Below are 23,541 nucleotides of genomic sequence, written 5' to 3'. Positions count from 1 at the left end.
ATTGAAAAGCAGAACCACTAGCAGAACGACAAAAGTGATCTCTGGATTTTTATTTGAGCCACATGTAAATTGTCAGAGTTTTAAATAAGATGAGAGAAGTAAACGTGTGACTCAAAGATTGGTGTGGGAGAAGTGGGTTCTGACTCGTGGGGTACCAGCGTCGGCACTGGGAGAAAAATGAGCTGTTCCATTGGGTCTGGTTTCATTTGAACAGTACTGGGACCAATGTCCTGGCAATTTACATAACTAGGGCTATGGACAGGGCTATAAACTTGGCAGGGGGGGGGTTCAAGTGACAGGAAGCTCTAAGTCTAAAATAAATGAGTGTGCAGTGGCATGATATTGTAAAGGGGTGAATGAAAATGGAAGTATAATAGGAGGGGGCTGAAAATATAAGCAAATGTGACAAATTGAATACAGAGCAAGCAAAAGTTGTAAATGCCAAAGGTCAGGGCCCTATATCTGAAGTTGTAACAAAATGAATTGATCACACAAGCAGAAATAAGCAAGTTTAATTTAATAGCTACTATAGAGACGTGGTGGAAGGGTGACTAGGACTGGGAACTTAGTATTCCAGATTGTCCAAAGTTCCAAAGGAATAGGCATAAAGGGAAAGGAGGAGGTGTAGCATTGTTTATCAAGGAAATTATCAATGCAGTCATGAGTTGATTATAGATGCATTGGATCATGATGTATTGATTTGGGCGGAAATAAGGAATCGAAGGGAAAGAAAATATAGGTGGGAATGGTCTTATAAGCACCAGTGGATTGCCCTACGGTAGAATAAAGCATAAATAGCTTGTAAGAAGCGAACTGCAATTATCATGGCTGATTTTTAATCTGCTCATTGAACTAATCAAACTGAGAAGAAAACCATGGTTGAAAAATTTATGGAATGCATCAGGGATTGTTTCTTAGTGCAATTTGTTACAGAACTATCTGGGAACAGATTACTTAGATTTGGTTATGTGTGATGAGGTAGGATTAATAAGAGATCTTGTAGTTGAGGACTCTGTAGAGAATAGCAATCACAGTATGATACTATTCTAGAAACATTTCAAGGGTGAACACCTGGGGCCCAAAACTTAGGGGCAGTTACAAAAGTATGATGGAAGAGTTGTCTAGAATGGACTGGGAAAAGGTGCCAAAGAAAAGTGATGGTGGGAGATATTTCATCTCATTCAACACCAGTCATCCCATCAGAAAGAGGGACTTGATGAGAAGTTTGAATCGTTTATGGACAATGAAGGTCAAAGGAAATAGTGAAACAAAAACTCGAGCAAATAAAGGGACAAAACTGAATGGACAATAGAACTGGGAATTTTTCAAGAACCAGCAGCATACCAGAAGGGATACATTTGATTATGGGAGTAAACTGGCAAGTAATAGCAAAACAAACAGTAAGAACTTTGGCTATATAAAAAGGAAGAAGCTAGCCAAGGTAAGTGGGGGGTGGGGTGCTCCCATGAGAGTGAGACTGGAGATTTAATATTGGGGAAGCAAGGAAATGGCAAAGAATCTAAATCAATATTTTGCGGGATTCTTCATGGTGGAGGACCTGAAAATATCCCAAGGATAACAGATGTAACAGTCCCTATCACTAGATACAAAGTTGGGAAAACGTAATGCAACTAAAGGAGGACAAGTCACTATAACCTGATGGCCTGCATCCAAGAGTTTTAAAGGAAGTGGTTGCAGAGATAATGAAGCCTTTAGTTTAAGGTTTTTCCAAAACTCTTAAGTTCCGGGAGTACCAGTGGATTGGCAAACAGCAAATATGATTCCCTTGTTCGAGAATGGAGAGGGGGAAAAAGTGGGACACCATAGGCCAATTATCTATTGCTAGGAAGATGCTGGAGTCAATAATCAAGGAAGAAATAGCTAGCCATTTAGAAATGTATTCAGACCAAGTCAGTGTGGTTTTATGAAAGGAAAATGTTAAATTTTCTGAAGTTCTTAAGGATATAACAAGCAGAATCAATAAAGGGAACCTGTGGATGTAGTGTGTTTGGATTTCCAAAATGCACTTGATAAGGTTCCACGTAAAAGGCTGATGTACAAGATGATACCTCACAGTTGGGGGAAGTGTGTTAATATAGATTGAAGATTGGTCACAAAAAGACAAACTCAGTAAATGTTTCTTCTAGGAAGATGTAACTAGTGCACTGCCCCAAGGATCCATTTTTGACTCATTAATTAAGACCTGAAGGAGGTGGTAGAGTGTAAGGTGTGAAACTCTGCTGCTGATATGAAAGTGGTTTGGAGGACGTGCTGTGATGAGGATATTGAGACCTGAGGCAGATCAGCCATGATCGTAATGAATAGCGGGGCAGGCTTGAGGGGTAAAGTGGCCTACTTGTGCTCTTATTTTCTCACGTTCTTACTACTTAACTTCCTCCTTAGCTGAAAGGGTGTTTGTAGAACCTCAATTCTTCTGGCTCGCTCCTCTTTTTCCACTTTCACACATCCCCCTTCCCTAATGCCCCCATCCATTGCACCCTGTCCATGACTCCTTTATCCTGGTACCAGAGAGGCAAAATGCCATGTGTGTTGACAACTACTGAAATTACTTGTTTTCCTCATTATGAAATCTCCATTTATAATCCAGCTCTTCAGGTGAGGCAGAGATTCACATGTACCTCCTCCAACCTCGTCAGTTGCTCTCTATGTGGCCTCCTCTACACTGGCGAGACCAAGTTCAGATTTTGTGCATTCCCATTGTATTGGCTGTTTACAGTCGTCTCAGCTGTTTCTTGATATCACATGAAGTGAGTCATATTGGCTGAAGGCCAGCTTCTGTGATGATGGGGTCCTCAGGAGAAAGAACTAAATATAATTAATGCCAAAGGTCACTTATCAAAAGCAAATTACTGGAGTTGAACTTTAGCAATAACTTGAACACGTGTTGTGTTTTGCAATTGACAGATTTTGCTGGTGCAGAGAAAGAAAGATTAGAAGAAAAACAACGAGCTGCTCGTAAAGAGAGAGCCAAAAATGAAGAGGAATGGAGAACCAGGTTAGTTTGTTCCCAGATTTCCAGAAGAAATGTGGATTTACTGTACTTCTGGTACTGTACTACTTTACTGGTTTAATGCCAAAATTAAGACCTTTTGGATCTTGGGTTTGCACTAGGAACGGCCAGATGAAGCATATTTGTATTCCTAAATCTTTTGATACAACAATTGCCTGTTTTCTACATGAGATCTTATTTAAGAGGGAACAATTTGCTTTGAATTGTACATTGATTTGCTTAATGGCATACTGGCACTCATCATGCTTGCAATCAGATAGCTACTGATAGCATTTAGAATATTGGTTATCTAACAGTGGGTTCAGTAAAATAATATTCTACTACTTGAAATTGGGCTTGAATGGAGTGAAATATTAACCAAAATGCAGATGAATCAAATTTGCTCCAAGACTTTCAAGGATGAAAAGGCAAAACCTTAATTTGATTATTTCTGAAATGGTATCCAAATGGCTTGATTACAACATCCTTTTAATTTACTTTTATCTGTACAGATGGTTTCGACAGGATATCAATCGGCACACACGAACGCCAGACTGGATTTATACAGGGAAGTATTGGGAAAGAAATTATGAAGATTGCCCTGATATTTACTGAGGATTTTAATTCTCAAAAGTTTTGTTGAATGTCGATCAAATGACTTTAACATTTCTACTACTTCTAAATCTTCTACCCTGGTTTGTCTGTATGCTTTTATTTTGTTTAACTCACACTGATGTCAATCCCAGAATCTCTTAACTGTAATGTTTATGTGCAATAACCGACAAGAGGTTTTGGGAAATTTCGCCCTGGCCTTCATATATAAATAATACGATGCTTGAACTGTCTTGATGGCATCTCTAATCTGGTGTAATGGAATTGAGTGCAACTGTTGAGTTACCAGTAGAAATGTTCAGTTGGATTTCCTGCCAACCTCCCTACAGCCCTCCAGATGGCCAACTGAATTAATTGAGTGTGTGATTCAGCCATAATAGACAAGGAAGGGCATAGATTCAACCCTTGGTTTATGCTAGGTTAGAAGATTTTAGTTGGGTGTGGGTGTTACCAAGGCCATCCCTGGATTAAGATTGGATAAACTGGTGAGGGGTTCATAGCCGATCCTATTCATTGATCCTTGCTTGAAGCATGCATTTATAAATAAAGGACAAGGACAAAAATTGGGTGCAGTTCTAAGACCCACTGGGGTGAAAATAGCTTGCAATCGGTCACTACAAAGACTCTCAGATGGAATATGGCTACTTGGGTGAAGTACCAGAGAGCAGCTGCTGTGCATGGAACTACAGAGAATGGCACCTTCAAGAGAAATGGAGAAAAACTAAGCAAGAAAGAGAAGAGCTTAAAGAATTTGCTTTACCTGAGCTTATGACTTGAAACTAGGTACTTGTGTTTTAAATGCTTAGTCAACATAAATCTATATATGTAGGTCTAAATAAAAATTACAATTCCACTAGAATACTATAAACATTAACTTTGTATTGTTTTTTTCCCTTTGGTACCCCCAAAATACAGTATCACATTAGAGCAGACATGGTGATCTTTTTTATGAAATGTTGCAATTTAATGAGTTTTAATAAATATGTTGGGAATTGGGAAGGAAATAATGTTTTATTAAAAATAAAGCAGACCTCTGTAAATATATTCCCAGCAATCAGATGATTGTGCTGGGTGCTATGTTAGATGCTAACAATGAACCTAAAATTGGTGAATGGGATTGAAATACACAGCTGTTAAGCAGCCTTTAAACTAAACAATTTAGTGGTGTTGCACAGCTTAATGTGTAAAAAAAAAAAAATCACAAGACCTTTTTACATTTTTTTTGCTGCAATAGTGAATAAATTTTCTCACCTCAGTTTTTGTGATGGTTCTTTTGAAATTTAGACTTTTAATCTCCCCTGTATTCTTTATTTGACGTATGGATGATTCGGGATGAATCCCAATTTTTTTGCTGGCTCAGATAACACGTCATGTAATACCTTCTGTCAATGATAAAGGATGTCTTCAGTTAATTAGTCCACATATCAGTGGGAAAGGCATTTTGCAAGTCTTAAAGTTTAGAGTACAAATGTCAGCAGTGAACCACCCTTTTTCCATCTGACAATGTCATCCCTCTCTGTGAGAGTGATCCTTTATTTTTTACAATTGCTCTTTTGCAGTAATCCACTTTAATGCATGATTTGAATGTCCCCAGATATGTACATTTTTAGAAGTATAACAAAACAGCTGCTTGCATCATTGTTTACGTGAAAATTTGCAGATCCAAATATGAACAAAAAATTGTGTATCTGTATGTGTTTTATTGCCAAAGTGATCTTTTATTTTATTCACGTGCGTGTATTTTGTTGTTCCAAAGCCATAATGTTGTTTCAACTTGAATTCACAGATATAATTTTCTGGAATAGGGAATCAAATTGTATAAAACCAAGTATATTATCACTGGGCTTGAAATGATGGGAAATTTTGTTAATAAATTGGTGAATCATATTTACTAATTGTTGTGAATCAATAAGAATGCTGAAATTTAAATAACAGCATTAGTAATCCCATTGAGCAGAAATTATTCACTATTATGGAAGCAGCAGTTATTTTTTTATTTTTTGAGATCACTATTCAATTTCCCCTTGTGCAGCCCATCCAAAAATAAACAGGTAAGACGCTTTTACATTTTGTGGGAGAAGAAGGTGTGAGTTGTGGGAAGATATGTAGGGCAAACCCTGAAGCTTCACACCCAAATTCCTAATTGTATGAACTTTGCACATGTAAACAATGATTGGTTCTAAAAATTGATCAGACATTTTAAAGTATTTTGAAAATTGTCAGCTTTTCCCCCAAATTTTATTGAAGAGTATAGAATTACTTTCACGAGAACAAGTACTCTTTTGTACAGTCATGCCTGTGAGGTAAAACAAATGTATAAATATGAGGTTAAGGTTTTTATAATCTAATGTGTTTTGGTACTATTTTTTAATCTCCAAATTGCATAGGAAATTTCCATCCAATTAATCTGGTGTTGTGCTGAATTGTTCTGTTATTGATACTGGGGTGTGCTTGAGTAAATTGCATCTGCTGTGGATGTATCTTCAGCAGTCTACTACATTAACTTAACTCTGCTAATAACAGAACTAAATAATATTCTACATGCATACAAATGGTGATATTTTACCCAGAGGATAGCATTGTTTTTGGTAAGGGAATTAAAATTTACAATGTGCATGTTAGATATGTATTGCTTCCAAAATGAACCACAGCACTAAACTATATCACTCACAATATTTTTGTCCCAAGGTGTTGTTTTTGCCTCTAGTGCTAAAACTGTAATGCATGAAACATGAACATTTACCCAAATCATGCATAATTTGGAAATTTGTGAATAGTGTGTTGTTATGTGACAGGAAATAAATTGGTTGTTGTAAGTTAAGTGATGGTTTGGAAAGAATACAATGATGTATGTAAAAGATGCCTTATTTATTTTTGCTATCGTATGGGCTGATGTTTCAAGCTATCAAAGGTATGATATGGTCTATGTTTTATGTTTCCTTTAAACTTTAATTTTGGCTAAACTTTTTGTTTTTAAAAAATATTGCAGAGAATGATCTAGCATTGTGGTACATCCAAAAAAATTAGAATATAACATGGTAAGACATTTTATGGTACTAAAGATTTGACATGTATAAAAAGGTAAAGAAGAATTGATTTTATTTTTGGTAGTCAATTACTGTTCAAATCGTAATTAAAGGGGACATCGTCTCTTTTCACATCAAGCTTGTAAATCTTGGCCTTTTTAAATTAAATTTAGTGCTTGTGACATACACTTGTCACAACTTGAATTATGTTCATAGTAATTCTATCTTTGTATAGAGTAATGTTTCTCCCCCACCCCCCGCCCCCAAAAAAACTGTCAGGTTAAATGGCCTGTTCCATTTTCCATACTCTGTAAAATTGGTATGTTTACAAATTATCTCCACATGTAAATGTTGTGCCTCCATATAACATTTTAAACAAAATGTCATTTTAGCTCATGAGTAGTGTTTATTTGAATTGTTATAAAACTGAAATTCCATTTGCTATCTAGTTTACAACCAAATAATCATGTACACTGATTTATATTCTGTATCGAGTTATGAAAGTTCAACTCATTTTGCCGCCTTAGACAGCTGCTTCTCAGTTGAATTGTTAAACAGTTGTTTCTTTGCCTTACTAAATGTTGCATGAAGAGTTCAGTTCATAAAACACAAACACTTATGTAAAATTGACTTATTTTTATAATATTTAAATGTCAAGGCCCATTAATAAAGCTTCAAATCAGTTGTAATATTTTTTCAGAAGAACCTGCATAATTCTAAATTAATGTATGTTAACAAGTCAAAATGTATAAATATTAAAAATAAAACATTTTTGAAGTGTTTGTCAGTTTTTGTGCAGCAACTAGATGGTGATGTCTGTAGCAAGATGGGAAAAGATGAGTTTGGGACTAAAAGACAATTAACACTTCAAAAATAGTGGCACCATTCAGATATAGATTTAAGGAATTACTGTCTTTTCATAATATTGCACACATAATGTCTAAACATAAGCCTTGGAAATTTGGTGTTAGAGGATGGGATATTATTGGATCAAAGCACAAGTGTAATTTTAAAGTCATTCATTCTGACCAAAATATCAATCAACTATGCATAATAGTTAAATTAAATAAGATATCTTTATTGGTAACATGTACATCAAAACACTGAAATGTATCATTTTGCGTAGTGTTCTGGGTGGGTGGGTAGTTTGCATAACAGTGTAGTGGGGTTGGGACAGCAGTTTCTCAGTATCGGTTAAAGAACTAGGAGACAAATTTGAGACACCAGAAGTGGGAAATGATGGCAATTACTTCAGTGTAGTAGGAATTTTGCATTGCTGCACTAGTTGTAGCTTCCATATTGAAAGAATATAAAATATTTTTGAATGTAGTATTTTGTATGAAAATTGAATGCAAAGGTTTTGCAAAGTTGTGAAGATGTAACAAATTTTATAAATATTACAAATATTGCCAAAGCAAGGAACCTAAAGGGATTATATTTTTCTGAACAGTATCATGGATTAAGATGATGAAAGTTTTATTGTCTGTTGTGAAGTTAGGGTTATGCCAATGAAAATGTGTAGTAAAAATTTGCTTTGTAATGGTGGAATTGCTGAAATGATTATTTGAAGATCAAATATGACAGTATGATGGAAGAACTTTTTGTTGAAAGGGAATGGATCTTCCTATGAGTTAATCTCAGGGCCTCTGAGAGCCAGCAAGGACCCTATAGGCTTAGTGGCCTTGTGTTGTAAGGAAATATAAAAGCATAATTTCTTCTTGTCCTCTCCCTCTCCCTCTTTATTTTTTCCCTCACCCCTCTCTCCCACCTCACCCCTCCTCTCCTATCACCAACCTATGCTTGGAGTAACTTACAGAAACCATTTAACCAAATAGCCATCACATCTTGAGGGGCTCTGAAACAAAACTCTCCACGTAAAGACTGACCCTCAAATTCAGCATGACTATAAAATATTGACAAAGGGATTTACCAATTTGGAAGAAAATTAAACTGGGAATACCCTTAATGTTAATGGGAACTGTAATGTAGTCAATACACAATATATCAAATTTATATATTATTGCGGGGATGCAAATATCTAAAGATGTCTGGTGATAATCTGAAGTAGGCCACCTTTGTAGGAATGTATTAGCCTGTCTTTTGCAGTTAACAGTGAATGAAAGATGCACATATTTGCAGATGCATACACTTCTGGGATTTCACAAGGCAGTTTACACTCACTGGGAATCGGGCACAGATCCCATCCATATAGGACGTCCAGGACTTGCGTGAACACAGAAAACAACAGTGTATTTCTTCAACACTTGGGTGTTGGGGCTTGTAGCAGGGACTTGTAGATGGATGACATTTCAGTGCTAAAGAATTGACAAGGACACAAAATCATGATCTAGGTAAATCCTGAATTTCCATTGCAACACCTGATCCTTTTGCTTTTCCCTGCTCTCTAGAACCCTAAATACTCATTCTAGATATAGTGACCTACAGTATAATAAATTGAAATAAATATTTTTTAAAAAATTCATGATGTTATTCCTCTGCAGAAGGGCTCCAACATAGATCAAGGGTCAATTTGAGGAATACCATTGTTGCATCTGTATGTATAACTCTACATTTCTGATTGTTTCACTTTAAATCTCTGGTCCATGACCATTCTGCTTCTCTGTCCTTTATTCCAATAGAGCTCAATATAACTGTAAGGAAGAGGAACTCAGCTTTGGAATAGGTACACTGCAGTCTTTTGAATTTCTTTGAGTTGAACAATTTTAGATAATGATTCTGATACTCTTATTCAAACCTCTTCTTCATTTGCCCTACTGTCTCCCCAATTTTGTCATATACCATCATACCTCCACTCTATCAGAGGACTACTTGTAAACTGGGAGGAGACTTCAAAAGGATATAGAAAAACTAGTTGAGTAACCGAACTGTTGCATTTCTATAGGATGAATGATGAAAGGCAGTATTAAGTAGAGAATGCTATTCTGGGGTAGTGGTGGTAGAGGAACAGATATGTAAGGTATATGTACCTAAATCTTTGGTAGGGCAGAATGAGAAAAATGTTCAACATGTAGGATTCTGGGCTTTATAGTTGGAGGCCGTATAAGAAACCAAAATAAATAGGTGGACCAAGAGTGGTAAATGTGGAAAAAAGATTAAAGTTTTTAAATTTTATAAATATGTCAATTATAAATACATTTTTAATTGCCTTGCCCTCAATTGGAGTACAGGGCACTGTGCCATACTTCAGGACAGATATGAAGGTTTTAGGAAAGATACAAAGGTTTTAGGAAAGATTTGAGGGAATTACAAGAATGATTGTAGCAATGAGGGACTTTATTAAGGTATTTAGACCAGAGAAGTTGGAGTTGGTTTTGTTGGAACAGAGGTCTAATGGATCTTCATGATTTTAAATACCTCCAATCAGAGTAGATAGAGAGAAACTGTTCCCAAGGGTCAAGAACCAGAAGCCATAGAATGAAAAGTGACATGAGGGATTAGGATCACGGTGAGTGATTAGATTCTGGCAACTGCATTGCCAAGATGAGTGGTGGAAGTAGTTTAGAAAGTCCATGTCCCCAGCATTAATATCTGTGATGGTTTAAATTAACGTGCAGTACCACCTGTTAACGGTAGGCGGCCACCAACCGGCCAAGTCCAACGCATCACTGCGGCGGCCAATGACACAGCATTTCCGCCCATTTGCAGCTCAACCGAGCCTGACAAAGGAAGTCTTGTGGCGTCATTGACGGACAGCCACATTGGCCAATCAGGAGCGGGGATAAGCCGGGGCTGTGATGCAGAGGGGCCGATGGTAGGCGGGGGTGGGAGTATACGGGCATCAGGTTAGGTTGTGGCTGAGGCGGCGGCCTGGGTCGGGGGGGGGGTTCGTGTTTGAGGAGAGGCCGCGGTGGAATCGGGGACGATGTCGGCGTCGGGAGCGTTGTTCCCCAGCCTGGTGGCCGGGAGCCGCGGTTCCTCCAGTAAGTACCTGGTGGAGTTCCGCGCCGGCAAGATGTCGCTGAAGGGGTCGACGGTGACGCCGGACAAGCGCAAGGGCCAAGTGTACATCCAGCAGACGGACGACTCGCTCATCCACTTCTGCTGGAAGGACCGCGCCGCCGGCACCGTGGAGGATGTGAGTTGGGCTGGAGCGGCCGCAGGCACCGCGCCCGGGGCTGGCTGGGTGGGGGTGGGGAGGGTGCTGGGTGGTGGGGGAAGGTGGCGGTGGTGGTGGGTGGGGTGGTGGGGGAGATAAAGGTGGGGGATGGGGAGACGGATGGGAAGCTGCTGGGGATGGGGGAGGCAAGGTTTGGGGGGTGCAGGGGGATGGGGAGGCTGGAGTTGCGGTGTGCACGGGGTGGCTAGGGTTGGGGGGGGGGTTGCATAGAGTTGGGAGAGGCGCTGGGGTGGGGAGGGTGCTGTGGAACGGGGGTGCGGCATGGAAGGGTGCTGGGGGATAGGGCAGGCTCGGGTGGGGGGCTGCTGGGGCTAAGGAGGAGAGGTTGGAGCTGGGTTGTCAAGTTTATCTGAGGAAAAAATTGGTTTGGGGTGTGGAAAGGTGGGGTGGTGACAGTTCATTTTCAGTTTATTTTAGATGTCTGTGCAAAGTGCCAGGCTAGGTCAGGTTTCATTGGTTAGATGTTTCTCTTGTGACTTGATCTTGGAGGGGCGGAGGATGAGGGGGGACCTGACAGAAGTGTATAAGATGATGAGAGGCATTGATCGTGTGGATAGTCAGAGGCTTTTTCCCAGGGCTGAAATGGTTGCCACAAGAGGACATAGGTTTAAGGTGCTGGGGAGTAGGTATAGAGGAGATGTCAGGGGTAGGTTTTTCACTCAGAAAGTGGTGAGTGCATGGAATGGGCTGCCGGCAACGGTGGTGGAGGCGGATACGATGGGGCCTTTTAAGAGACTTTTGGATAGGTACATGGAACTCAGAAAAATAGAGCTTTGTGGGCCGAAGGGCCTGTATTGTGCTGTAGGTTTTCTAAGTTTCTATGTTTCTATCTTTGTAGATTGAGGAAATTAAAAGAGAAATGAGTATTAACATAATATTGGAAAAGCAATTTACCTTTTAAGTTTAAGGGGTCCTATTCCACAGAGGACAGTTGGTGACGAGGTAAGTGGGATTGGCAGGGAGGTATGGCTGGGGAGGGCTGGTTTTATAGATGGAACGAAGGGGGAAATGTATTGGGGGAGCAGGGAAAAATATTTCTCTTGGAGAAGTGTATATTACCGGAGGGGATGGGGAAATAGAGTTTTTGGAGGAGATCTGGTGATATTGAGGAATCAGAGGTGTGGATAAGTTGAGAGACTGTTCCAGGCAGTTAATGGTTGTTACTCAGCAATGGGCTTCTGCCTATCATACTATGTCCTTGCTTTTGATTCCTGTGAATGCTGCCACTTTTGCCATGTAGGAGTTCTGGTGCAATATCAGGGCTTTAGTTTTTGGTATTTGTTCTGGTCCTGATTAAATTTGTTAATTTGATTAAACCTTGAAAATTCAGCAGCGGGTTGGAATGTAAATGCTTTGCATAGTGCATTGTTGTGGACAAGAAATCCTCTGATGGAACTTGATGTTGGCCAAGTCAGCAGTGAAGTGATACAATTAGTATTACTTTTCCATATTCAGGGTGGGAGAAGTTGGTCAAAGTTCTCTGAGAAGTAGTTGTTTGGTACAAAAATAAATACCTCCATCCCACGTCTAGCATCATTTGTTTTTCTTCCAGTTGTGGTTCTCAGTGCATGTCTTCCTCCTTCATCCCATTGGGGGGACTGGAGTTGTTTAATTCCTTTACATTGCCAGAAGTTTTATCACATCAACTCCCTTGTCTTGTCTTTTAGTTATTATACTTGAAGTTATATGGAATAAAAAAAAATCAACTATAAAACAAAGTTGTTTAGGATATTTTGGACTTGATTTCTGTTCTGTGACATTTTTAAAATAAATGTAAAGTTAAGCGTATGTGGGGAACAATAAAACATGTTTTTAACCTTATAATTTAGGGTCTGTACTATTTTTCTGCAGGACCTGATCATTTTTCCAGATGACTGTGAGTTTAAGCGAGTGGCCCAATGTACTACTGGTCGAGTGTATGTGCTGAAGTTTAAGGCAGGATCCAAACGGCTTTTCTTTTGGATGCAGGTGAAAATAAACAATGTTTAGAATAAGCTTCACTTCCTTGAACTCAGTGTTTTTGTCAGTACTTGTTATATCTGCCATTAAGCAACTGTAAGTGGAAGTGGGGTGGGGGAGGGGTAGTCTTTTCACTTTGATTTTTCTCACCCAGCCATTTAAAATTTCTGTAATACATTGGAGATTTTCAGGATAGTAAGACATTTTAAGTAATCATCCAACAATTGGCCAGGTGATACGAGTGTTTTTAAGTGTGTTGAGTGTCCTGAGAATGAACAATTTAGTGCCAAAACATCATTACTATCTTCAGATAGAAAATCATTCAGTTATCTTAAAATTCCTTTGTTCACTGATTTGGCTAAAAATGTACTAAGTAGAAAGGGTCTGCAGTATTGGTAATATTCCTAACAAAACGGAAACCCCTTAGGGTCAGTTAATATGCTGCCTTTTCACCAGTAGGGCATGGGTCTAAATGCATCGTAATGATGTAAATTTTGTTTGTTGTAAGGATCCTTAAGTTCAATCTAAATGGTGACCAGTATAACTTGTCCATAAATTCTGTTTTATTCAGACTTGTCACTGATCTAAGGAGCTTGCAGAACTATGCAAGTTGAATAAATGATGATCTAATGACGTTAGGAATACGAGGAAAGTTAACCCCTCAAGTTCCTGCCATTAAATGAAATTGTGGCTGATCTGTGAACTAGTGCCAAATCCTCTGTCTTTGTCCTATATTCCTTAATGACGTTAGTTAATAAATGTTGATTGATCTTAGAAAAATTTTGTCTTTTTTATATTTAAAATCAATTGGTATACCCAGAAGTGAGTTCCTAACTTTTGTATTAAAAAATGTTTTGTAACTTTACTGCAAATAGACCTCACTGTAACATTTCCCATCTATCGGTTCTAGATTCCCATCTATCAGTTCTAGAAAGCATTGATTAAATTATCTCAAGCCTTTCCAACCAAGTTCCAGGGAAATCAGCTCTAGGTTGTGCAATTGAACATTGGATTAGCATTATTCCTTAACACCAATTTGGAATTTATCCACCAATAAGGTAATGTAACTGAATGAAAAACACTATGATGCTGGAGGAACTCAGCAGCATCTGCAGTTCTTTGTTTCTCTAGGTGATGTAACTTTGAGTTTCCAAGCTCTCGTATTCAAACAGAGAAGAAACTATTGAATAAAAGCGACTGAATAGGCCACTTTCCCAAAGTTACGGCTCTGGAGCTGTGCATTGGTAATTTTAGTAAGAGATTTGTTGTTAATGTGGCAATTATTCATTGTCCTCCTTTATTTCATCTATATCAATTTGTTCTACTATTAATGTATTAGTTGTGGTTGCTTAAACTGAGATCATTATCATCAATGTGCATCATTAAGGACGTAAAATTAGTATTCTGATCGTTTATTCTCAAATCTACAATGCTGTCATCAACTGATGAGTTTGGTGGAAAGAGCCTGAAAAGGCTCTACACTGATGCTTCCTCATTCCTTGCCACATCTTTCTGTGGAAAATATAAATTAAAATATAATTTTTATTGTTTTTTTTTCCTTCTGCAGATCTCCCAAGACATCATGCAGTCTGAATATTGATTATGGACTAGTTTGAGACTAACCATTGTGTTTAATTCTTCAGGAGCCTAAACCTGATAAAGATGAAGAGTTCTGTCGCAAAGTGAATGAATATCTGAACAACCCTCCAATGCCTGGTGCTTTGGGTGGTGGTGGCAGCAGTGGGGGTCACGAGCTAGCTGCACTTGGAGGTATTAGTTCAATAGGATTTAAACCTTGTGTAACCAACTGTTATGTATGAATATAATTTCTTAGATTTAATCTTCATTCTGATTTATCATGCCATAGGAATAATTATGGTTAAGTGGAATAAATGTATTTGTTTCACACCAAGTTCTTCCCTTTTCCATCTCACTGAAGATTTTAGCTCCTTCCTGGGATTTGTTCTGAAACTTGCTTTCAGTTCTTACCAGAATAGCAGTTTTATAAGAGTGTGTCTTAGCAACTGGCATTAGCTAGGTAATTGACTGTTGTGTTGGGCAAGCCTTGTAGCTGATCCATTTGTTTTCTGCTGGCATACTTGTAGCAGGGATTGTAGATAAAGATCATGATTGGGGAGCTAGTCCACTTTTCTGTTCTCTTGACTATAAACAAGATGAATTTTGACCGATCCAGCTCTGTAGACGAGATCAGTTAGTTCACTGCGGGCCATGAACTGGATCTACTTGGTTCAAGTGGCTGTTGATTGTTTAGTAACCCGAATGTTTAAGGTGCCCAAAATGTTTTACTTTGCAAGGTGTAATATTTTTTCTTATTTTGGCACTGATTTGTATTGATATTGTTGTTTAATATGCGAGGTGATCGTATATGCAGAGCAACAGGAAGAAAAGCCAGGGATGAAAAATCAGTAAATTTTTATAGCCAACTTTTATCAATTAAAGGTAACATTGTGCTGCTCAAGTCAGATATAAATTGAGATAACGTAGATTTCTGAATCTGATGTGTTTTTGGAGTGAGGTACTGTCTAGTTTGTGTGTGTCAAAATGATGATCTTGTGAATATGTACAAAACTACAAGTTTGCTTTTGTCGGTAGAGAGACGAGTGGTTTATTTTTCTCTAATCATTAGCCTGTTTCTGGCTCTTCATATAGATATTTTTCTTCACGAGCCACTTAGACTTGTCCCGATCTCTTACATTGTTACCAAGAAAATTGATTTGTCAACAATTGTGGTGAAACTTTCTATGTTCCAAACATTCTGTTAAGGATTCTTCCAGCCTCTTAAATTTTTCATTATTTTAAATTTGTCCTTTTTTGTGTGTCTTGCAGACCAGTGCAAATGGTCTACTATTAACTCCTTTATATGCCATCAATTGAAGACTTCTCTCAGTTGATGCAACACTTTGATTCTGAAGAAAGCTGTAACTGTTTGAGTTTTTCAAGCTTTTCATGTCTTATCATTGGCAGATTTGAGCTGGAACCATTTCTGTTGCCTTTGAATTTATTTAATGCTGAATGTTATACTCCAGCTTGAGCCTAAGGCCTAATGTTTGTTTTATTGTTGGATACATAGCAAATCTCAAACTAATTCAGTTGTTTTTGTGATCAGAGCTATTTGGACTTCCATCTTCTTAATGGAATGTATCAGTATATCAATTAACAATCTAAAGTCTAATTCCTTGTTATTTCCAAATGTCTTATTTCATACCTTCCCCATTTGAACTGCATCTGCCACCCATTTGCCCACTATTCTTACCTATCCTGCATTTTTCACAGACTTCATAGCAACTTCATGTTATCCGCAAATTTTGATATTTTCCCTCAATCTAGATGATTTATGTTTAATAAATAAGAGGAGCCCAACACAGACTCCTGTGATTGTCATTCATCTCTTTATTCCAGGAGAAAGTGGTCTGCAAAGTCTTTTGGGTAACATGAGTCATAACCAGCTGATGCAGCTAATGGGAGCAACCGGTTTAGGTGGACTTGGTAAATATTAATTGCATTTTATAAATTTGATTTGTAACACAGAACAAACTGTACAGAACCATCCATTTGATCCTTGCTGGATTGGGGAAAAAAATGCACTGTTCATGTCACTGATAGGATTCTGCACATACCGGGACAAAGCAGCTGAGAGCACAGCTGCTTTCTCCAAAGGGACATAGAAGTTTAAGTTGGGCTAGCCCCTGCTGTGTAATCACATGGAAGGATGGAAAAAGGACATAGGGACTCAATGAGAACCACTTCATATGGTCCAGATTTGGTTTTCATATTTTTTAATTTGCTTAGCCATTAGTCTTGGGGTTTATTTCAAACACTGATTAATGAATTTTCTTCACAATCACACCTATAGTGTTCAGTTATATCAGTATTAAAACTTCTGTCTTCAGGTTATTTCATTATGAGGGATAAGTATTTAGAAATGAATTTCTGTGTGAGTGTGGAATAAGTGGAAGATAAAGGAAATGTGTTCTGTTCAACTAGGTTTGCACTCATTGTTGATGCTGATGTCTTCAGCAACAATAAAAATTAAATTATGCCATCTGTACAGTTATTTAGAGCCCATGTTCCATTATATAAGTAAAAGGTGCTGTCCCTTTAGACAGTTTCCTAATTTTATTACGTCTCTATTGCCAGTATTTAGTATATTGTACGGGGATGGAGGGAATGTTGGTTGATGGTGGGGGAGTGCTCTTCAGTGTTGTATAGTTTCCAACCTATGTGTCTTGGTTGAGCTTATAATAAACAAAAATTGATTGCTTATTTGAAAGTTATAGTTAAATTGTGAAGCAATTTCCTTAAACTCATTAAATTGCACTGAATCAAAACTTTTAATCGGTAAGTAACTATTATCTGCAAGCCACTAAGAAGACATTTTATTTTTAATTATGATTAGGTGAAACTTCCAACTTGTTGGTTTTCTTTTGTACTATATGCAATGAGACATTACTGAATGTAAATGCTAGCAAATGTGGTGCTACAAACTGTTAATCTCTCTTTCAGGTAGCCTTGGTGCTTTGGCAGGTCCTGCTGGTCTTGCTGGCTTACTTGGCAGTGGAGGTCCCTCAACTGGTAATAGTTCTTCAGGGTAAGAAAAAAAAATCAAAGAAATATGAATAAAATTTAGATAATACATGAAAAATTCAAAATTCAGGCCTGTATTTGCACAAATCACCTAAGATGCCTCCAGTAAATTTCCTTTTACAACTTTGTATTCTAAAAATGGAATTCAGTAGTGGTAAATTTTTGACAAATGCTTCAGTTTTAATAATGAAGAATCTTTCTGTGGTTTGAAAATGAAGCTTGTTCTTATCTGTTCTGATACAACCGGTCATTCAGATGGTATATTGAAAAGCTGATTAAAATCTAGATTGGATCATTGTCAGTATCCCTACATTTTCATCTTTTCTTCTTCTGTAGTGGTACTCTTCAGTTTATTTAATTAACTCAGTAAACATTTCTGTGTTTTCATTTTCTGTTTAGGTCACGAAGTCAGTCTGCAGCCATTACTCCGTCCTCCACGACGTCTGCAGTTCGTATGACTTCAGTGCCTTCTGTTGCTGCAGCAATGGCACCAGTACCATCCCCAAGTGTAGCATCAACGGGCGTGCCAGCAGCAGCAGCAGCAGCAGCAGCGCTAACTACACCAGCAGCACCAAACACAGGTTCTACAGTTGGTTCCGGCTCTGCATCTGGTTCTGCGTCTGTGACAGCATCGGGCTCTGTAACAAGCCCGACTCAGCCCATTCAACTGCGTGACCTGCAGAGTATCTTGGCTAGCATGACTGTTCCTGCTGCAGCAGAAGGGGCAGGACAACAGGGTAGGAATCTAGGTTGGACATACCATGTGGAAAAATACTACGCTTTGGAGGTCAATGTAGATTTCAGTCAAGCATTTGTAATTGACTTCCAGTATGTATGCCTTTAATTAGTAATTTAAAGTGGCAACAAAATGTGAATTTTGCAAGCTATTCTCAACAATATAGTTGGATAGAGTGGATGGATCATAGAACGATAAAGCATTGAAGGAGGCTATTATGCACTGAGGCATTGTGCATTGTTCTGCTTTTTGGCACATACCCAGCTAAACCAACTCTCCTGTATTTCCCCTATGGTGCTGCAATTTTTTTTCTCCAAAGTTTTTAATTTTTAAAACTTAAACTATTGAGTTAGTTTGCACCTCACTTCAATGCAGTATATTTCAGTACACAACAATTTGCGTCAAATAATTTTACTTACTTGGCATCTTGTCCTCCTTAATCTGCCGTTTGGTTTAAAAATCTTTCTGCCACTGGAAACCATTTACTCTATCAAAACAGTTAGTAATTTGGAAGATCTCAACAAATCTTTTCAATCTTTGCTGTATGTGGGGCAACACATGGCTTCTCTGGTTTCTCCCTGTAACTGAAGGCTGCAGTGACGTTCTTATGAATCCTTATGTACCCTCTCCAAGGCTGTGACTTCCTTCCTAAAATGTGGTTTGTAGAATTAATGAGTGTAAAATACACTCATTAATGCTCAACCACCTTTTTGTTTTAGTTTAAGGTAACTTCTATGCCTTTATACCACTTCTAATAAAGCTAACAATCCTAATTTTGTTTTGAAACAAGGATTTGTTGTTTGTACCACTCAGTACTAGATTTTCCATGTGGGGGGGAAGATAGGTGATAGATCCTATACTACCTACTAATTTTATTTCATTGAGATTATGCACCAAGATTTTGCAAATGTGATAAATGCTAATACATGAAATTTCATTCCATGATAGCTGCCCTGTGCAACTAATCAACTGGGATTACCTGAATTTTGTAGAATTGTGTGGTTTGTTTTTCTTCCTGTGTGGCTCTGTGGCTCCAACCTTTTGGGAGATGGCACTACCAGCAGTGGATTGCATAATACTCTTTAATACAGATGACCAAACTTCCAGACTGTAGAGATGTGCGAGGAAAACTGTCTTGATGATGGCAGGTGATGGGGTCCTTTTTTGATATTCTTGAAGTGAGATCAAAATGGTTCTCTGGCATCAGTTCTGCAGGTTATTTACATTCAGAGTGAAGTAAGTTGCATATTCACGTCAGATCAGCCCAAATGCTCTAAGCCCTTTATGGCACTTAAAAATCCTGTTCTTTACCTTTATATCCCATATGTTTTTAACAAGGCTGCTCAGAGAAGTGTGGGTGTTGTAAATAATTTACATGTCTGCAGTAATAACAACATATTTGTATTTATAGCAGTGGATTTAGCCAGTGTATTGACACCAGAGGTTATGGCTCCTATCCTGGCAAATGCAGAGGTTCAAGAACGATTGTTACCATACCTTCCGACAGGGGAATCACTGCCACAGCCTGCAGAAGAAATTCAGAATACAATAACCTCTCCTCAGTTTCAACAGGTGTGTAATTCCTTTGACGTCTTCAAACATATCCATTTAAATGTGGATTTTTAAATGTCCAGAACAGTAGAATAAATTTTGAATATTTTAACTGGTGATGCAAATATGGAAAGTTCTGAAGTGCAGACCAGATCTGAGCATGGTTTCTTCTCTGGTAATGTGGAATTACTGTTTGGCTGGATTCAAATTCTGGAATTGAATTAAACTTTAATGGTTTATGGGAGACAAACTGGAGATGAAATTTATATACATGTTCAAGTACTAGTAGGTAGTGTATTGCTAGTTGTTACAGTAGGGTTGTTTCACTTAATGGACTTCTGAGATGCAACTGGAAGTGCAAGGTTGGACTACCCAAAGATGTACATGCATCTTAAAATTAGGGTAACTGAGATGAGATCAGAGACATCCCAATGTTAGCGGGTTGGGTCAACATAGTGTATAATACAATGTTGCCTCTGAGAAACTGCTTTGCACATGAGCAAATGTTTTATTGGAGAAGAGATAAATGAAGAACATGCTGGTTTATTATTAATACTTTTAAGAGTTCTGAAGAAGTTTTCAGTGTGCCCACACTAACCGCAAATGAGGCTGCTTTGTATTAAGCTAAATTAGCTGAATAAAGCAAAAATCTATAATCTAGACAGGCTAATCAAAATATTTTATTTATAATTTTCCTTTTAAGTCACTTTGTAATTCAGGAAGTGCAATTAATATCTACAAGAATTAGCTTAATGTTTCTGTCAATATTTGGCTATATTGTGTGATAATCATAACTGTGCACTGTTTTGGTTTATTTCTGTAGGCCATGAGTATGTTCAGTGCTGCATTGGCTTCAGGACAGTTGGGCCCTTTGATGAGTCAGTTTGGTTTACCGGCAGAGGCTGTGGAAGCAGCTGGAAAGGGGGGTAAGTGCCTGTTTTCAGTTTGTGGCTAGGGTTGGCTTTGGGGGAGCATATCATAGTATTAGTACTTGAGTATTGTCTGAATGTGATGTATTTACTGGGTCTGGGAAATCTGTACGCTGTAGCCTATCAGACTGTGGACGAAAATTGGAAAAGCATTCAGGTGTATGGCTTCTTTGGCTGGCACATTCATCATTGCCTCATGTCTCATGAATTTGAGAGAATCTGTGTGACCCACTGTCATCAGGGAAAACATAGTAAACTAACCTTTGTTTTAATGGAGTTTCACTATGAAAGACTGATCGAAGATAAAAGATTGAAATGCCATTCAGGAATCTTTTATTTGTTTTAATGCTCTTGTTATGATTTGATTACATATATAAAATAAAAATGTGAGGCTTGGCTGCAAAATATGTATTAGAACACTAGGAATAGTTATTGCTTTATTTGTATTATTCCTTGATCAGGTACACCCTGATTGAAGTGATCTGTGTTTAGAACCTGTTGCGATGGTATTTTATTACTGACTATTTTCAGAATTTGCATTTTGGGTGAAATACAGAGCAAGGCAACAATTCAATGTTTTTAGTTTTATTTAAAAAGTGCTATTTAGCTTGATTAACTTTTTATTTTAGTCACTAATAGTTTATTTTGAAGACATTACACAGTGAATTGAGTACAGATTTAAAGGAGAGCAGGTTCATGTTGGTATTTTTTGATGTATAATAAATGTTTGGTAAGATCAAAACATTTTGAATAAAACTCAATTTTGGGTGATATTGTTCTTTGCTTTTTAATTAAAATATTCTCAACCAGAAGCGTATAGGGTGTCTGTATTATTCCCTCTGCAGATGTGGAAGGATTTGCCAAAGCCATGCAACACAATTCTACATCTTCAAAGACACAGCCTGATGAAAAGGAGGGAGACAGTGATTCAAAGGACAAAAAAGATGAAGAGGAGGATATGAGTTTAGACTGAAAACTATTCAGTACTTTTTTTCTTTAAACCCTTTATAAAGATGTTAATGTAATGATTAATGCATTTAGTCTAAAGAATAGTAAATTGTGGTTGTCTTCTATTAATCCTGAAACTCACTCACCACTATTAAAGGTTCTTTATAGGGCAAGAGAATTTTGTTAATGTCAGTTATTTAAATTTTTTAATAAATTTTATTTGTACAAAGTGGCCTCTAAGTTACAGGATGCTGCTATTAGCATTACCCTCTGTAATTGGCAGGGACTGCAGGATTCCTGTATTTGCAAATGTGGTAATCCTGAAGTTTGTCAGTGATTTGCTGCTGAGCAGCAGGTTGTGGTTGGGTAGTAGACTTCAGCAAGAAAGTGAAAAGTTTAAGTAATTCCTCAGAAGTATGGTGAGGAATTTGTCTGAAGATCCTGCATAAGGAGTGGAAGAATGGCTGCAAAGGACTTTGTAAGTATGTTGATTTGTTTTTTAAATGCTTTGAGTATTTTAAGTGTCTAAGGAGTTTTGAATGGTTTTTGAATGCCTGAAAGGAACACTGTCCTTTGACACTATAAATCTGGATGTTGTGACTTGTGCTAGTTCAGATTTTCTTTTGAAGAAATCATCCTTGGGGGCCCTTGCCCTGGAGAACTGCTTCAAGTAAGAGTGCATTTTTAAAATCAGTTCTTTTGCGCATGTGCTGCTGATGTCTAAATTATTCCAGAGTTTCAGAATTCTGTGCAACAGTGTGGTTTAATACACCTGACTGTTAGAACAGAACAATTCAGAATGCCCATTGGTAAATGTTCTACAAGTTATGTATTCTTTATACAGTGTCCTTTAGTTACTTTTAATTGGGTATTCGTTTGTTACTGATTCTCCAGCCAGAGTAAGTGCTCCAATTTTTTTTGTATGCTTAGCTCCAGTGCAAATAGTCTGTTTCTCTTCTTGCCCCATTAGTGCACTACTGCTTGTTAAAAGGCTACTGAAAACTGCAAGGATTTTAATTATGGCCTGAACAATTCTATATATAGGTTACTTGTAAAGAATACTGGAATAATACTGTTTGGTAAGCTTCATTCTTGGAAAAGTGATTACCTATCAGAAGCACTTCATTGGCTGTTTGAGGATGATCTAAGCTTATAATAATCATTTTGTTTAAAAAAAGATAAATTAATAGATGGCAAATGTTAAAGGTGTATGAAGATATAAATTGCAGATGATGCTGCAAGACAAATGCTGCATTTGAATTTTAACTCTCCAACATAACTGAATACTTTAAATTAGTTCCATTTCTCCAACCTACTGTCATGATTTTGGTTGTCCTTCTCCCTCCACCAAAGACTCTGCAGTTAATTATAGCAGCAGTATTGCAGTCCTTTTTCTTTGCATGAAATTAATCTGCAGAGCAAACAGTGATTCAAAATGGACAAGCCACACAGTATAGGAAGTTTTATTTTGACTTGATTATGTGCCAGTGTTCTGCACATAGTGCTACAAATGTAAAACAGGATCTTAAAATGTAAAACCAGTGTTGCAGCATAAGTTTTACCCCTTTAATATTTTCCTCCCAAAATACCAAATAAAAAGGCTATTAAAATAGCTTATAAAAATTTGCAGCAAAATACAGTACAAATTTTAAGTGCATAAGTGGATTGAAAATCATAACAGATTTGGTAAAGTGTTTTATTCTTTCCATTCTGATTACAATAAAGGGCAGCCGCTGGTAATAACACCACCGTGTATAGATCTTGGTTGATTTAACTGTACTGAATTTTGATTAATTAAGAAATTCTTTACACAGCCAACAAATGAGTGACGTATTGGAGACAACATTGGAATTTGCACAGTGTCTGAAATAAAAAAGGAACATGCAGATATGTAAGCAAAACTGACAAGCTCCAAACAATACATACACAATTCTCTTGGCAACTTTCATAGATTGTTCTATAACAGCAAATTCATTGAATTTAAAGGAACAAGCTGCAGCCAGGTACTACATATGGTTGGATGTATG

General features: G+C 37.7%; 3 protein-coding genes across 4 annotated transcripts in view; 2 read left to right on the top strand and 1 right to left on the bottom strand.

Annotated features, from left to right (window-relative positions):
- The window catches only part of osbpl2b (oxysterol binding protein-like 2b), a 73,882-nt gene extending 66,463 nt beyond the window's left edge, over nucleotides 1–7,419 (top strand). Inside the window, 2 exon segments of the mRNA XM_052031463.1 lie at nucleotides 2,926–3,016; nucleotides 3,523–7,419. Coding sequence (XP_051887423.1) covers nucleotides 2,926–3,016; nucleotides 3,523–3,625 — 194 coding nt within the window. The 3' untranslated portion in view covers nucleotides 3,626–7,419.
- A 3,028-nt stretch (nucleotides 7,420–10,447) lies between these two features.
- On the top strand, nucleotides 10,448–23,259 carry adrm1 (ADRM1 26S proteasome ubiquitin receptor). 2 transcript variants are annotated; one of them, XM_052031155.1, is made up of 9 exons: nucleotides 10,448–10,744; nucleotides 12,638–12,754; nucleotides 14,389–14,515; nucleotides 16,166–16,252; nucleotides 17,270–17,354; nucleotides 17,750–18,087; nucleotides 19,501–19,658; nucleotides 20,461–20,563; nucleotides 21,412–23,259. In XM_052031155.1, the coding sequence occupies exons 1-9, from the start codon at nucleotides 10,532–10,534 to the stop codon at nucleotides 21,537–21,539; spliced, it is 1,356 nt and encodes a 451-aa protein (XP_051887115.1). In that variant the 5' UTR covers nucleotides 10,448–10,531; the 3' UTR covers nucleotides 21,540–23,259. The 2 variants fall into 2 exon arrangements, with proteins under 2 accessions (XP_051887115.1, XP_051887114.1); XM_052031154.1 differs by having other exon boundaries at nucleotides 19,498–19,658.
- lama5 (laminin, alpha 5) overlaps nucleotides 21,575–23,541 on the bottom strand; it is a 225,779-nt gene continuing 223,812 nt past the window's right edge. The window contains exon 80 of the mRNA XM_052031153.1: nucleotides 21,575–23,377. Within this exon, the coding sequence (XP_051887113.1) occupies nucleotides 23,229–23,377 (149 nt within the window). The 3' untranslated portion in view covers nucleotides 21,575–23,228. The remainder of the gene's footprint in view (nucleotides 23,378–23,541) is intronic.

This window comes from Pristis pectinata, chromosome 16, assembly GCF_009764475.1.
Source record: "Pristis pectinata isolate sPriPec2 chromosome 16, sPriPec2.1.pri, whole genome shotgun sequence".
NCBI classification, from domain to species: domain Eukaryota; kingdom Metazoa; phylum Chordata; class Chondrichthyes; order Rhinopristiformes; family Pristidae; genus Pristis; species Pristis pectinata.
This window is presented reverse-complemented; position numbering and strand designations above follow the sequence as displayed.

What these genes read in the sequence shown, in the direction of transcription:
- adrm1 (XM_052031154.1), top strand. Translation starts at nt 10,532, where the DNA reads ATGTCGGCGTCGGGAGCGTTGTTCCCCAGCCTGGTGGCCGGGAGCCGC. An exon ending in GGCTTTTCTTTTGGATGCAG is followed by an intron (nt 12,755 to 14,388) that starts GTGAAAATAAAC and finishes TTAATTCTTCAG; the next exon opens with GAGCCTAAACCTGATAAAGA. An exon ending in AACCGGTTTAGGTGGACTTG is followed by an intron (nt 16,253 to 17,269) that starts GTAAATATTAAT and finishes TCTCTCTTTCAG; the next exon opens with GTAGCCTTGGTGCTTTGGCA.